Consider the following 15,696-nt stretch of genomic DNA (forward strand, 5'->3'; position numbering starts at 1 on the left):
AGATCTGATGTTAAGATCAATGCAGCAATGGTGTGGCAAAATGTAGCTTACAAAGAACTTACTTGTGGAATATATTGTATTTTTTTTTCTAAATATGCTACATATTTACAAAATAATCCAAAATAGAATCTACATATTTACAAAAGAGATCTTCTAAACAACAACTATGTCAACTAAGTTAACAATATTGTGGATAACTATCCACACGCTGCTTTTTCGCCGGTGCTTCCTAACTTCTTCTAATGTAATTATTTTATCCATTTCTTGAATAAATTACTTGTACCCTAAAAGACAAAATATTCTATGTGAATATTACAAAATTAATTAAAGTATGACTACATAAACATTTAAACTTTAAAATTCTCCCTACCGTCTTTCAATAATATCAATGAATTAGAATTAAATATTTTTTATTAAAACTACTTTTCGCATATCACCACGTCAATATGATTTTGATTAGATGATTTGATGCAAACAAGTCAAAACTTGAAACTCGAAAGGTTAAATATTACCCGGGATTTTGAAGTTTGTTTATTATAAATAAGTTAGTAACTTAGTAAGCAATTTAATGTCAAACACCGTCACTTTACATTTTACAAATTATAAATCCTTCAATGATCAATTACGAATTACAATCATTAACTGTCAATTTATACGACTCAGTTTGTCCGTATTTATGGAAATAAAAATTAATTTTACCTCGTCGATTATTTAATGAAATAGGAAACTATAAATATAGAAACTATAAATATTGTGCATTGTGCTAGTTTGTTAATAGTTGGGGTTAAACCTCTATTCAAAACACTGTTTTATAACCTATAAAGATTTGTCTGTTTATGTTATGCTTTACTTGAATAAATGGCAGAAAGTAGAGATTTTAATGATATTCTTGATGATATCGTTTTAAGTGAGGATGCTCAAGAAAAGGAGAGTTACAAGGAAGGTTTTCAAGCAGGAGTTGAAACTGGTAATGCAGACGGTTTCCATTTAGGTTATCATAGAGGCTTTCAACTCGGACGTGAACTAGGTATGATAGAAAATTAGATAGGAACATTAAAGAGCAGTGACAAAACTATAGACAGACCTGCTCATTGTAATTTATTGTGATTTCTGAAACGAAAATATGGAACAATTATTGTGGCTGTGATTAGATTAGAGAGATGTTATTGAACTCCATCCTTTTCTTTTTTTTATTTACATACTCATTTTATTTCTAAAACAAAGAGAATTGCCTGTTATTTTTGTCTCACTTACACATTATATTTAACAACAGCTTTAAGTCTCTTAAGTAAATATATTACAAAACTGATTATGTGTATTAACGAAATTTACAAATAAATTTATAAAATTTCAGGTTACTACATGAGAATAGTTGTACATCATTTAGAATTGAATGACACATTAGACCCAAAATATTCTGACAAAATTATTAAACAATTGCAAAAGGTAAAAGATTTGATTGACGAATTTCCTCGAACTAACTCTGAGGACCATGACATTTTAAAGATGGCCGAGACTATCAGAGGTCAGTTTAGAAAAGCTTCTTCATTGTTGAAAATTTCATCAAACATACCATATGATGCTGGAGTTTCTTTCTAAAGCAATAAGTAAGTTTTATTATTTGATATACCAAATAGTATATAAAGAGGATAATTGTTTGACTCACACTAAGATTCAGTGATGATTAAGTATAATAAAAATAACTCATTAAATCAATTTAAGAATTCAAATGTATTGTTAATATGTTTAATTTTATTTTAATAAAATTTAAACTAACTCAATTATAACTGAATGAATCATTTTCAGAAATAAAGATGGACTCCAAAGTAACACATCTGCGACAGAACCTGGATACAATAATTACATTCCTAACTCCCTATTTACCACTAGCAAACTGTCACATGGTCGAGTTCTTTACACAGTCACATTGGGATAGATTATTGCCAAGTGATTTACAGCACTATTTAGATAAATCTAATTTGCTTGATGCAGTTAATATATTTTGGAAGGCATCAGAAAAAAACAATTGTTAGTAAACTTTGTTATAATTATCAAAAATATTTAATGATAAAACACAATCTTTTTCCAAATTTACAAATAATGAATTCTTTATACTAACAAAATTTTATCTCAATGAAAATTTTCTTACAGTATATTCGGAAAATGAAATTTCAAAATGGGTTGAAACTACCCGAAACCACTGCCTCATTAACAATGAGTACTGTCTGAACCCCCAAGGACTACAGAAGTTAATAATATCACAAGGAAGCAATATGCAACCAGAATTAAAAATCACAGAGTTTATGAACAGTAAAAAAAGTTATGAAGTGAGTTATACATTTATTACTAGTTGTAATTTATTGATCACACAATCCTTATAAAAATAATCCTTACGATATAAATATATATATATAACTTCAGGTTCAATCAATGTCAGCATATGTGGCATCCCTCCATAACTTGTGTGGAGCCACACATTGTGTTGAAGCGGGTGGTGGTAAAGGACACTTGTTGGTTGCTTTATCACTTGGGTACCAGATACCCAGTCTTACTATTGACTGCGATGAAAAGACTCTGAGAAATGCTGAAAAGAGAGTTAAAATCATTCAGGTTAGTTGTTTAACTATAATAATTAAATTGAATTGAAAAATGAATTAATGATTTTGATTAATGACAAGTCTTCATTACCTAAAAAGTGTTTGACCTTTATAGAGAAGCGAAAGAATAATTTTAAATTATATCTTGATATATATAAATCTCATGTCACGATGTTTGTCCGCGATTGACTCCTAAACTACTTAACCGATTTTAAATTAAATTGGCACACCGTGAGCAGACTGGTCCAACTTAAGAGATAGGATAACTTAGATCTTTAATTATTTTATTGCAAATGACTTCTATTATTAATTGACAGTCACAATTATCTGTTAACTCCAAAAGATTCTAACAGATGTCGATACTTTTCGACTGGATTGATTAAGTAATCAATAGATGGCACTGCTATGGTAAACCGACAAACGTGTCATATAATATACAATTCAATACCATGATTACCACGTGTTATTGAGGCTAACGTATAAATTAAATTTATTTTGTAGTAAACGAAATACCGTGAAATTCAATTATTTCTACTTTTTTAATTTTTGGTGTTAGCATAGCCAACCACGTGTTACTTAGACCGAAGTGTAGATCAAATACAAATTATAGTGACGATAATACAGTGAAATTATTCTTTCGTGTCACGGTATTAAGGCTAACTAAAACCACATTAAGGAGAAACGAAGTTCGCGGGGCAGCTGGTATACTATATATATACTACATGATTTGTTATCAATTTCGGAATATAGCATCCTGACAATATTGTTATATTGTTTATAAGACTAAACTTTTGCATTAGGTTTACGGTTTACTATGAAAATAACGCATTAATTTCTGATTAAAATACTTAACGCAGTCATATATTTACTCTACTATTTGCAAGGCGTATTTTTTTTAAAGACAAAGGTTTTTGAGCATATAGGTTACAGCGGCTTGTGAGGACAAGCCCATTAGCTCTCGCGAGTGCTATATTGTCTAATAGTTAATAATTCTGATGAGATTGTATAATAAAACATGTCTAGAGTATAGATTAATGTATATTCAATTTCAAAATCATTCATTCATATAGGCAAAGGAGCGTTCAGGTATTACGTCATGCAATTGTTTTAGATTCTTCCAGAAACGCACCGTAACGTTTTCTGTATCCAATAGTGATACAGAAAACGTTTCGTGACCACCTATTTATACCTAAAACTTACCATTATGTTGTATAAAGTCCTGAAATGAGGAAAATAATACTAAGAATAACGCTTAATTGAATCCCCGCCCCGCATCGTAACGTTTGACAAAAGGACTCTCCCCCCCCCCAAATTCGTTACTTAATACTTGAACGCTCCCCTAACTAATATATATGAAATATGTACTTCTAATTTTACATTTAATGCCAGTTCTCAAATCAAGGGCGAAGAACGGAAGAGAAGAACTGGTAATAAACTCTCCGCCAGTTTTTTTTAATCGCCAAGTTTTTTGTTTTACACAACGTTTGTAAGGAGCTGCAACCATTACACCATGTTCCGCATGTCATCTTAAGATTTTTAATAATAATAATATAAATTAAAAATAAAGATATACAAACTGTTTGCTGCGATTAAAGGTAACTTAATTTATTACAGAAACAGTGGCACGCTATCGCCAAGAAAATAAATAAAAACTCTGAAGTTAAAATGTCAAACATTGACAGTGAACTACACAGATTCGCACCAGCTTTTATTACCAAGGACACAGATCTTACAGAAGTTGTGCAGAATCAGTTTAAATGTGAAACAGTTAAACTGTTATTAACTGGTAAGAATTAAGTGTTCTTTTAGGATTTAGATTTTACCATAGATAATATTTTTTTAATTATCTCTAATCTAATAATTTAAATGAAGTAAAAAGTTTTCAACTTTTACAGCTTTATATAGGCTTGACAAATGTTTCATTGAAGCCCCAAGGGTTTTCTTTGATTTTGTTGGTTGGTGATTACGTCAGTTACAGTAATTATTTAATTTTTGTCCCATTCCCCAAACATTGTCTATGCTTGAGGGCTTTGCTTATGCGTTATATTATTTATGCGTTAATCCGAATTTGTATAGCACCTTTGGGCTTTGACAAAAATACTGATTGTACCCACTTGTTTTGGATTTATGGGTATATTTTTGGGTTTTTATTTCAACTCTCAGTTTTTTTTTAAGGAACAGTGGGCAAACGGGCTTACCTGATGTTAAGTGATACCGCCGCCCATGGACACTTTATGGGCTCACTAGTGCGTTGCCGGCATCTCTAGAATTGGTACGCTCATTTCTTGATGAACCCTAAGTCAAATTGATTCTGTAATAGTTCAGTAGGCAGCTCGTTCCCCGTACACATCTTTATATACTCTGTCTACTATTAACTACGAATACCAATTGTCGAGTTATGAAAATAATTCACCTAAAGACGTGAAAAATATCTAATAAATTTGAAAGAAAATACTTTTTTACCGGATTAAAGCTAGTGCACCTTTTGTCTACAGTCACCGTGATCACGCACGCTGTAATGCACGCGAAACGTCAGAAAATTTAAAATTATGTAAAATAATTATAAGTTTATAATAATATAAATAGCTTTAAAAATTGTTTTCTTTCAATGTCTAAAAGCTATGAACAAAAGACAATACTATCCAATAAATTTAATATTGCATACATTAAGGTCTTCATACCTGCGGGAACCTAGGTCCGGATTCCTTAAGATTATTCACAACGCACCAAAATGTTGGCGCACTGTTCAATGTGCCATGTTGCTACCATCTGCTAAGTGAGGAGGTGGATGGGGGATTATATGACGTCTTTCAACGGGATTATGGTGGTGTGGGTGATTCTTATGGATTCCCTATGTCTGAGCATTTGAGGGGTACGTATACATGGTGTGATATTTTTGATTTTAGGAGGTTTTTGTAGGGAGAACATCGTGAGAAAGTGAATCGTCACTGAAACATTTCGACACTAGACAAATCATAGGGATTCATACTAGCATTATCGCTCGCTAATCCACTCTAATTTAGATATAAAGTTAACGCGTTTTAGAACACTTGCCCAGGGTAAAACTGATAACAAATCGTATGAAATAGTATTTTGAGGAAAAATAATCGAATCGATATCTTCTACCATACGATAATTTCTAGTTTTGACAGTTCAAAAATATTGACAATCCATACAATTGTATTGTCTTTTGTTTTGTTAACGTCGGAAAAATTTAAAATTATGTAAAATAATAATACATAACTTCAATCCGGTAAAAAAGTGTTTTCTTTAAATCTGTGGTTTCTGAGAAAGTCAATCTATCCAGATATAAACTAAAAATTATTCTAGCCAATTCAGCTAGCTAGTCCATTCTACAGATGCCTCACAGCATATTCATGATTCCGAGGTTGCAAAAACTTTCCCAGACAACACAGCACACGGCTATTCTCAGCCATACTCTCAAATACGGACACACCCACATGGCCATATATTTACTAATACTCTTCAAACAAAAGTCAAGTCTTTTTCGACTTTTGTTTTGAATAATTGTAATCTAGCTACCCACAACACAGGGGCACTCTCGCATTACATCAATTTTGTCTTATGTCTGTGATGATTTTTTTTGTTCCAAATATGTCCAATAAACGATCGTTACTTAACTTGCCTATTACTAAATTTATTCGAGTTCTGGCATTTTTTAAATTCTTGTAATATTTTATAAGTTGATGAAATATTTACAGGTTTTAATTTGGGTCGAAATGCTCGGATGTTAGCAGCGCAGTCTATAGAACGAGTAACGGCTCGTAAAGAGTTACCGAACCGGAGCTTGCTGTATAGAGCTTTACTTCAGGCAAGTATAATTTTTGACAATATTATACCATAAATTTACATATAATTAGGTCGTATTATTGTCATTCATCAAACCTTTAGTCGTTGATTCCTTGCTATTCTAGATAGCTTCATTTGGTTAAGTCGAAAAATGGACAGGAAATACAACCTGACATGTGTCAAGCCCAAACAGATTATTTTAATTCTAGATTTTATGATATTTAAAAGTCATGGTCATCTGTGTTTGTCATTTGAGCCTACACTATTAGCAATATTGTTTCATTATTACTTTGAAATCTCGTAAATTATAACGTCGTACTTGCTCCCTTGTGATGTATTATTGATGTACAAACAACAGTTATGCTAATAAAAATGCATAAAACTACTGCCCCATAACATACACCTTTCAATGAAAATTTGATTAAATATTTATTTAACAGGAAATAATTAAGAATCATTCGCCAGAATCAACAATAAAAGAAGGCAAATTGAAAGGCATATCTTGTCAATCGTTCGAAGAGTATTTAAAAACCGCAGACGCCATCTTGAATATTGGACTTGACAGCTGCCAAATACCAGAGACAACGATAGATTGCCAGTGGAAAAAAATAGTTTTATTCTATTTGATTAGGTTATGTTTAGCGCAAGTGGTTGAAAGTGTAATTTTAATGGATAGATTATTGTTTTTGTATGAAAATGGATTTACTAATGTGTTTTTGGTTAAGTTGTTCGATCCGGTGTTATCACCGCGATGTCATAGTATAGTCGCTATAAGATAGCATTTATATTTTTAAATAAAATGATAACAATTGTTTTAATTCACAAAAAAACCAAGGTTCAATGAATTCGAGATGAGATTTGTGTGTGAAACAAAACTATTCTGATTTCTTAAAATCCTAAGACTAAAAGAGTTTGCCTTTAAGCGATATAAGCCTCAGTAAATTCTACCAATCGTACCTACATTACAAATATGAGGCGTGTTATCTCAACTCAGTTTAATGTGAAAATTATAAGCGAATTCAAAGTGTGGTTAGTTCTACAGCTTGCTACGTGATTGCATAGTATGTTCAAGGGAAAGATATATTTTATTTATTGAGAAAAATTTACAGTTTATAACTTATTTAATATGCCCTTAAACAAATATTTACTTATAATGAAGAACTTAATAATTAAATAAATAAAAAATCAATGGCGCTACAACGGTTTTAGGTCTGGCCCTCAGATTTCTGTATCCGTTTCATGATCATTTGATAATCTAATAAGCAAGTAGGTGATCTTCTGTGCCATGCGTCAGGCCCACGACGTTTTTTGGGACTAAGGCAACCAGGTTTTCTTACGATGTTTTCCTTCACCGTTCGAGCGAATGTTAATATGCGCACATAAAAAGAAAGTTCATTAGAACCTACGACCTCAAGGATAACAGTCGCAGGCTGAAGCCACTAGGGCAATACTGGTCAAAATTAAATAGATTGGTAACAATAAAATAACATACACACACACTTAACTTTACCTGAAACTAAATTCATTAAATGTCTAACATTTCTTATCTTATGCCTAACAGAAAGGAAGAATGTGGCAATGCTTGCATCTTGTTAAGTAGTAGTATGGGGTAGGAAGGTATTAGCTGTATACTATAGATTTCTGATAAATTTCTTTTGTATGAATTCTATACGATGCTATAATTATACTTGATGGTGGTGATACAGCGTGAGCTATGTGTAATAGACACAATTGTGTTTGGTAGATGCAGTTTCCGGATATATATATATATATCGCTCTTTTTTATTACTTAAGTCTAAAATCTCTACGTAGTCGGTCCCAAAGATCTGTCATAAATGGAAATAATGATAAAAATAAAAGTACTGATTAGTTTGAAATGAGTGATATATCAATTTATAGTACGTAATTTCATCAACGCTGGAGACTTCATTGTACTTATCAATAGTACGGTACACAATCTTAAGCGTTATTAAATTTTTGAGCAACTAAGAAATGGTACTCAGCGAGTGCCCACAGTGGTGTAACGCAATAATAGCTATTCGCTTTTCTTTCAATGTCCACTCCAACGTGTAAAATTACGGATAGTGATTGTTTTTTGTTTTAAAACAATAGTTCAAAAATAGAATGCAATATTTTTTTATAAAATCATATTCGACATTGAAAAATAATGTGTCAATGACAGAACTTTGGGACCAGCTACGTATATATCATAATCCATAACTTTTGAACACAAAAAAACACCAAATGTTGCATTTGATCGGCGTGACGTCTTGGTGAACTTTATCCCCCCTAGTGTCGGAAATGACAAGTATAGTGACACCAAATACCGAGATGACATTTACATCCTAAGTCTCAATGACAGGTTCTTAAGTTTTACGAATTGTTGAAGATTGCAATTTTCTGGACAGAACCTGGAAGACATTTTGGAATGACTCCAAATCGGTTAAGGGTAAGTTTTATTCTTCCAACCAAACATACCAAGACAACCCTGGTTTTGTTATTATCGAAATGCAAATCCCTGGGTTACATCCACAATCTCGCGTCTGCGTCTTGGATATGCTTGCACCCCTGTTCATCTAGCCAAGCTCCGGATTAGGGATCACTCTATCTGTGAGTGTGGCTTGGATGAAGGCTCTGTAACTTGCATACTATTTAATTGTCCCAAACTAACTTATCCTCTTTATGACGTTCTTCCCCCTAAAGTCCCCCGTCCTTTAAGTGTTAAATGTTTGTGTTTAGTCCATATTGTAGATTTTTATGTAAATATATAGAAAGCAATAGAATTAAAGTGTAATATATATAAATTATTCATAAATAGTAAACAGTATTTAATAAAGCTTTTACTCATATCTGTGTTGTCTGTGCTGTCTCAAAACTAACAATCGAATTTCAACTATTTTTTTTGTGCATATTCAAAATTAACTTAATTATTTTTTTTACCGATCAATCTCCTTCGTGTCTTCTCCATCTACACGACACTGGCGAAGTACCTTGTGCCCAGTTGGCATAAATAAAAGCCATAAACAAGAAAAAAAAAGATCGCAATGACTTTGTCATAATTGCAGTTGACAATTGACTAGAACTTTGGTTCTAAAGAGTCGGATACGGTCGTAAGTGTGAATTTATAAAATTAAACACCACCATAAATTTTACGAATATCGAAAAATTAAAAGCAATTCAAAACACAGCGCATGTACACAAACACAAAACACGACAACGAGTACACTACTGTAAAACAAACATAAACGTAATTTACTTGAAGTGAGATAGTTTTGCTGTGCAGTCGGAGTTGTAGATTGGAGAAATTCACAAAGAAAAATAATATAATAAGCAAATATGAAGAAATAATTTATAACAACGCAAACAATATTTCATACACAAGATTTTCTTCAAGTGATTTCGCAAGACAACATTTACTAAGGAAAAAAATCTTATTCTAATCTCTTAGCCAATAAGGCAATTTGGTACACAAACTACAAAAATGATTAAGCGGCAATTCGGAATCCGTACAAAAATAATTGGTTATTCCGATAAACTTTTGATTGCTAGAAACGTCGACTACTTATTCGATTCTATAAAACATTATTTTCAGTAAAACTAAAGTGTTTAAGTTGTAATGCATTTTGCTAAATGCGTTGACATTTGAAATGTCGCATAAACAAATTATCCTTAATTTTTACCCAAACCAAGCGACTTCAAAGTTGAATAAAAATTACACAGATATATAATTATTATTAGTAGCGGACCCGACAAACGTTGTCTTGATTTAACTATGAAGAATTTTGAACTGAATAAATATTTCAAACTTACCAAAACTCCATATATAATTGAACTTTTAATATTAGGCGTGATAGCTCTGAACTAACGGCGATGTGCACTATGAAATCCATTTTTTGTTAATCATGAATTAATTATTGTATATGTATTTTATCAATATTTTTTTTCCTTTCTTGGCCTGCACGGTTTGTGCGACAGCCATGTAAAAAAAGTTAGGAAGTGGGTATTAGATTTATTTTATTGAATTGGATTGGAATTTGAAAAATGATCATTAGGTATATAATAAGTACATAAATGATTAAAATGTTATATTGTTATGAAAAATGAAACTGGCTAAAACTCTATATACATCAATATTTATGTAAGATAGAAGGTCAGAAATTGAAGTAGCAAAATGAATTTTAATGGACAAAAGCGAGGAAACAAAAGCGGAACGGTCATGTTGAGGACAGGCAATATATGATTAAAATCCCCAACGTCATTGCTACAGTGACATATATCATTAAGTAAAAGGTTAAGCCTTGCCAAATGCAAGGGAATCCATGCATGGCCCAGCCTCATACGAATAAGGGTCGAACTTTAACAAGCGTCAGATTTGAAAGATCGCAGCATTTGTTTTAAACGTAAAACGATATTCAGATTTCTTACATAACGATATTTCCAGCACGCATTCTGTCAATTTTATGTCAAACGCCGTAAGGTTACATCAAAAAAGTTTGAAAAAAAATGCTATCGTAACAAAAGTCAGCATTGCTTAATATGGAAATTAAGTATTCTTAAATTTTTCTAATTTTCCGCGCAATTTTTCTCTTTCATAAGAACCTTCTCCTAATAATAACAAATACAACAAAAAACGAATTAGCGAAATCGGTCCAGCCGTTCAGGCGTGATGGCTTGACCAAGGAAAATAGGGATTCATTTATATATTATACATTAGTAAATTATAATTTTATTGACAAACCTTTTTGTAACATCTTTGATATATTATCATTATTTGACTATGGCGTTACACACTTATTGTACTCTTATTTTGTTAAATCATATAAAAGCCATGAATCAATCAACAATTTAGCAATCTCAAAGAAACACAGCTCTTAAAACGTCACATCATATTACTTGAGGATTTTATTTATAAATTCAATTTGCATTCGCCTTGTTTATCGTATTACAAAGACATTCTTGAATTCCAATTCTTATTACCATTAAGGACAACACAATCTCAATTTTATATTCACACTAACAATTCCCCCGGATTCGTATAACTTTTACGTGGTAGAAATGCATTTTTATTTTTGATTACACCTTTGGAAAATAATATACAATATATTAGTGCCTCATAAGCACCTATTTTAAAAGCTTAAAGTAAACAGGCTATGCTTACAATTCAAAAACAGATATTGATTGAGCAAAACTTGGCCAACACCATTTCAACCATTCTGATTAGTTAAGTAGCAACGTAAACGCGCTTCTGAGAATTCAGAGTTATTTCAGCAATGAACGTCATTTCACACAACATTTTTATATAGGGGTTTAATTTTGTTGGCCGTTTCTAATTTTGATGAGACTATTTTAAACACTTTCTTCATGTTTAATGTATATATTGTTACGAGCTAGGGGATTGGATAGAAAATGCCGTAGATTTATTCAAGGGTTTATTTCTTGGTAATCAATGAGGAATTTATGAGCACAATTTAATCGCAGAGATGCACTTATAACACACAAAAACAATCACTTATTGCTTCACTTATGCACACTTGACACAGTACTTTATCACATCTATTCACTTTATTCGCACTTTATCGCTTCGGTGTTTCTCTCTTGTTATCGCATTCAAAACTAAAGGTGACTAGTCGCGTTTCGGTTCGCTTATATATCCCTGGGAATAATTCTAAACAATATTCGAGAACTCTCTAGGCGGGAGAGCTACTGAGTAGCGAGTGTACAATTCTAGAACGTCCGCACTCTTTGTCTCTTTCGCACATTGCTCCGTCCTTGTCGTACGGCGTTCTAAAGTGCTCAGTCAAGCTTCGAGAAGGTTTCGATCTTCTCTCTCTCGCATCATTTCGTCCTTGTCCCACACCTAGAAAGTTAGGTCTAGAATATTCCTTCATCAAAGGGGTATAACTAGGCCTGAAAACGCCTGAAAACGGGTCTCCTGAAAACTGCACCACTAGACTACACATGTTCTGCAACTGACTGAAAAAATGTTTCAGCTTCCTGAAAACTAGGGTAACATTATGGAAATTACAATTAACTAATATGTGATTGAGCCTGTAACGGTCAGAAATCATATTTCAGCCTGCTGAAAAGTTCTCTAAGTAGTGGAAAAATCTAGAAACATTGCAGTCGACCCGTAATCGTAACAATATTAATATCACTACACACTTTTAGATATTCACAATAATTTAGATTTAAATATCACTAAGTTGTTTCATTGTCCGCGTCTAATAGAGAAGTACATTTCTCTAACAGAAAACAATCATTTTATATATAATATCATGAAATATCGCTAGGAAACCGGCTTGCCGTATACCCATAAACTCGACTTACCTATTAGATTGACAATGATTATCAAACAGATATATAAATCTAAGGCCCATACCTAAAAATGTTGTAGAGCCACTGCTGGTTTTTTTATAGAATTACGTGTTCAAAGCCATGGGCAATAATGTGTATATGCCTCGAAGATCGACATCCGTTATAAAATGATATGTTATGTCTCAAAAAAGCTTTTAACTGCAATGCGACGACCGTATCGTATTGACGTAAGTGAATTTTAATTATAGACGTAAAAGCATTTCTTTGTGCGTTTAAGGAACCATGGAGATATAGAAAAATATTATCCTTTTATATAAATACAGTCGCTCTCTGTATTAAGGGATAAACTCAAAAATCACCTTGACCCCTTCACAAGACATTCATTTTATTATTATTAACTATTAATTACTTAAGACGTCATGTGGAACATGTTGTCATAGTTGTATCTCCTGACAAACATTGTTATAAGCAAAAAACATGGCTATTAAAAAGAATGTCAGAGACTTTATTGCCAGTTCCTCTGTTTTGTTCTACACCCTTGATTTGAGAACTGGCAGAAAATGTAAAATTATAAGCATTTATAATGTATTTATTTTTTTCACCTTCATAAGTGTACGTTGTGGTACCTACATAATGTTTAAATGATTTCGACTTTGAATTTGACATAAGTCTCCTACCCTATCATCATATATCATCCTAAAATAAGTTTATAATTTGTTTTTCTTATCACAGTTATAACTATAAACATATTTCGCACTTACCTCGTCATTAAAGTTGAATTACTGCAATGTGAATGAGAAAATCTATACATAGCATATAAGCATTCGTATAAGAATTGTTTTAGCGTTTAAATAATAATAAAAAATAAATATATTACAAATAAAATGTTTGTTTTGTTATTATACACCTATATAATAATTATGTAGCTTTTATATTCCGAAACTCTGTGATCTTTAATACATTTTCATAACAGTATACCGAACTTAATAACGGTGTGCCTCTTGGCAAAGGCCTCCTCCAACACTTTCCACTGTTCTCTATCCTTTGCAACTCTTCTCCAGTTGTCTCCCTGCTTATATATATTTACTTACACTAAAGTATACAACACAAAAAACACATACATAGAATTTACAGTGTAAATATGTGTCTTATAACGAGCGATTTCTTTCAGGTTGAGGAGAATTCCAATATTTATATATAAACAAAAAGTACGACAAATACACACATCACCTATAACTTGAAAAAAAAAAGACATCTTTTGTTATTTTTTTATAAGCATATAGGCGACTAAAATTTCCTTCTAACTTTTGTCACTGCCTCAGTTAATGGTATTAGCAATTAAGTAATCTCTAGGGCTAGTTGTTAAAAAGAAAAAAAATATCAAAAGCTTCTTACGTAGACCCGCTACGACGTAGCGAATATGACGTCATATAATTTGTCAAAGACCCAGAAAAAAAGTTGTATCGCCATTTCACGACACCCTTTTGTGACGTAAACAATGACTATCACATGTGGTGGGTGTAATTAATCCGTTACTGATAATTGGCTTGTTTAGACTTCGATACTATAATGTTACTTAAGTATATACGTATTTTTTTTAATAATGTAATTATATTTTTCTTTCACTTTCTTGGCTTTTATTATGTTATTACAACTGAGCGCCTTTTAACTGTTTTCTCGCAACACCACTATGAAGAACCAGCTCCCAGACGTAGTTTCGAACCAATTCGACATAGGGTTCTTCTAGAACAAGCGTACCAATTCTTAAAAGGTTGGCTATGCATTCACAAGCTATGGCAGTTTTCGCCGTTTAAGGTCACTATGTGTCAGCTGTTAAAACAGCTGTTGAATGAAGTATTTCTTCCTGCCTGCCATTATTGACAAAATTATTCTATTAATGTATTATACAATGTAGACTATGCGTAAAGCACAAAAAGCTCACCTTGCCTGTAAAAAAATATTATATACATATAAAAGAAAATTATCAATAAAACGAAGAAAATTTTCTGCCCTATTAGGCTACGTGACATTTAAATGGAGTAATACTAATACAAAAGCATTAAAGTTGAAATTTAACGCAGTATTGAATCTGGATTTGAATTGTGCAAAAAGAGAGCTTTGGCGACGGACTTGCATCGGGCATCACCTATTCTTATTCATATCAATGATTGTACCAACAGTTTTGTATTATATCTAAAATGATTTTAAATCTGTGTCCATGGAACATACCGTCTAGTTTTCAATATTTTTTGTCTGTTAAGAAATGTTAATTTTTGCTTTAGAGAATTTTAACCGCGTTCATTTGTTACATTGCATTTACTCTTTAATATTGCATATAAATCATAAAACAAGCATAATTGGTTTTAAACAGGAAGAAAAATAATGGAATTTGCTATTAAAACGGCTATAATTCATTTATGGTTATAATGTTATTATTGGCTATAAATAACACTTTGTAGTAGACTTTTTGCAACTTCCCATTTAAAAATATTCCGTACAATGTTACATCGTTGTATGCAGATTAAAGGAATAAGAATCGAAATAGTTAATAATTTAATTATTTTGTATTATCATGTGTTCAATCAAATTAATCAAAACTGAGTGAAACAACAAACATTTCTTGTCTACTCTCAGGGGAAGGTAAACTTTGAAAACGTTAAATCTTTTATTTAAATTTATTAATAAATATGTAATCTTTGGTAAAAAACATTATTCGGCTAAAATTATACATTTCGCGTGTAATTTATAAAAATAAATGTTATTTGCGCAAGTGTATATTTAAATATCTTTACAATTAATTAATATTATACATAATCCGTCTTGACATTTAGCATGTGACGAAGCAAATAAGCATGTATCAGCTATCAGCGTTTTTTTTTCACACCAACGCATTAGGGCGGGCTCTGCCCTAGCTAAAAGGCGGGAACGCGTATCACGCACGGCATTGTACGAAAAAGTTCTGTTAAGATGACAC

General features: G+C 31.9%; 3 protein-coding genes and 1 long non-coding RNA gene across 7 annotated transcripts in view; 3 read left to right on the plus strand and 1 right to left on the minus strand.

The window, feature by feature from the left end:
* The first annotated feature begins 649 nt into the window (after window positions 1-649).
* On the plus strand, window positions 650-1,607 carry LOC123713800 (protein LTO1 homolog). Of its 2 annotated transcripts, none has more exons than XM_045667664.1 (2): window positions 650-967; window positions 1,355-1,607. In XM_045667664.1, exons 1-2 carry the CDS (start codon window positions 859-861, stop codon window positions 1,597-1,599), a joined length of 354 nt encoding a protein of 117 aa, XP_045523620.1. In that variant the 5' UTR covers window positions 650-858; the 3' UTR covers window positions 1,600-1,607. The 2 variants fall into 2 exon arrangements, with proteins under 2 accessions (XP_045523620.1, XP_045523629.1); XM_045667673.1 differs by having other exon boundaries at window positions 661-1,027.
* On the plus strand, window positions 1,474-7,213 carry LOC123713785 (probable methyltransferase-like protein 25). 3 transcript variants are annotated; one of them, XM_045667633.1, is made up of 8 exons: window positions 1,474-1,607; window positions 1,807-2,028; window positions 2,152-2,327; window positions 2,422-2,610; window positions 4,212-4,383; window positions 5,269-5,469; window positions 6,320-6,429; window positions 6,848-7,213. In XM_045667633.1, exons 1-8 carry the CDS (start codon window positions 1,577-1,579, stop codon window positions 7,184-7,186), a joined length of 1,440 nt encoding a protein of 479 aa, XP_045523589.1. In that variant the 5' UTR covers window positions 1,474-1,576; the 3' UTR covers window positions 7,187-7,213. The 3 variants fall into 3 exon arrangements, with proteins under 3 accessions (XP_045523589.1, XP_045523599.1, XP_045523607.1); XM_045667643.1 differs by having other exon boundaries at window positions 5,293-5,469; XM_045667651.1 differs by lacking the exon at window positions 1,807-2,028 and having other exon boundaries at window positions 1,498-1,607.
* LOC123713812 lies at window positions 2,326-2,829 on the minus strand. Its single transcript, XR_006754234.1, has 2 exons — window positions 2,689-2,829; window positions 2,326-2,584 (listed from the first exon to the last, which is right to left on the minus strand). It is a non-coding gene; the product is annotated as an uncharacterized LOC123713812 (long non-coding RNA).
* Window positions 7,214-8,708: 1,495 nt separating the features above from the next.
* The window catches only part of LOC123706802, a 28,631-nt gene continuing 21,643 nt past the window's right edge, over window positions 8,709-15,696 (plus strand). Inside the window, exons 1-2 of the mRNA XM_045656254.1 lie at window positions 8,709-8,715; window positions 8,779-8,856. Coding sequence (XP_045512210.1) covers window positions 8,709-8,715; window positions 8,779-8,856 — 85 coding nt within the window. The remainder of the gene's footprint in view (window positions 8,716-8,778; window positions 8,857-15,696) is intronic.

This window comes from Pieris brassicae, chromosome 1 (assembly GCF_905147105.1).
Source record: "Pieris brassicae chromosome 1, ilPieBrab1.1, whole genome shotgun sequence".
Lineage (NCBI taxonomy): Eukaryota > Metazoa > Arthropoda > Insecta > Lepidoptera > Pieridae > Pieris > Pieris brassicae.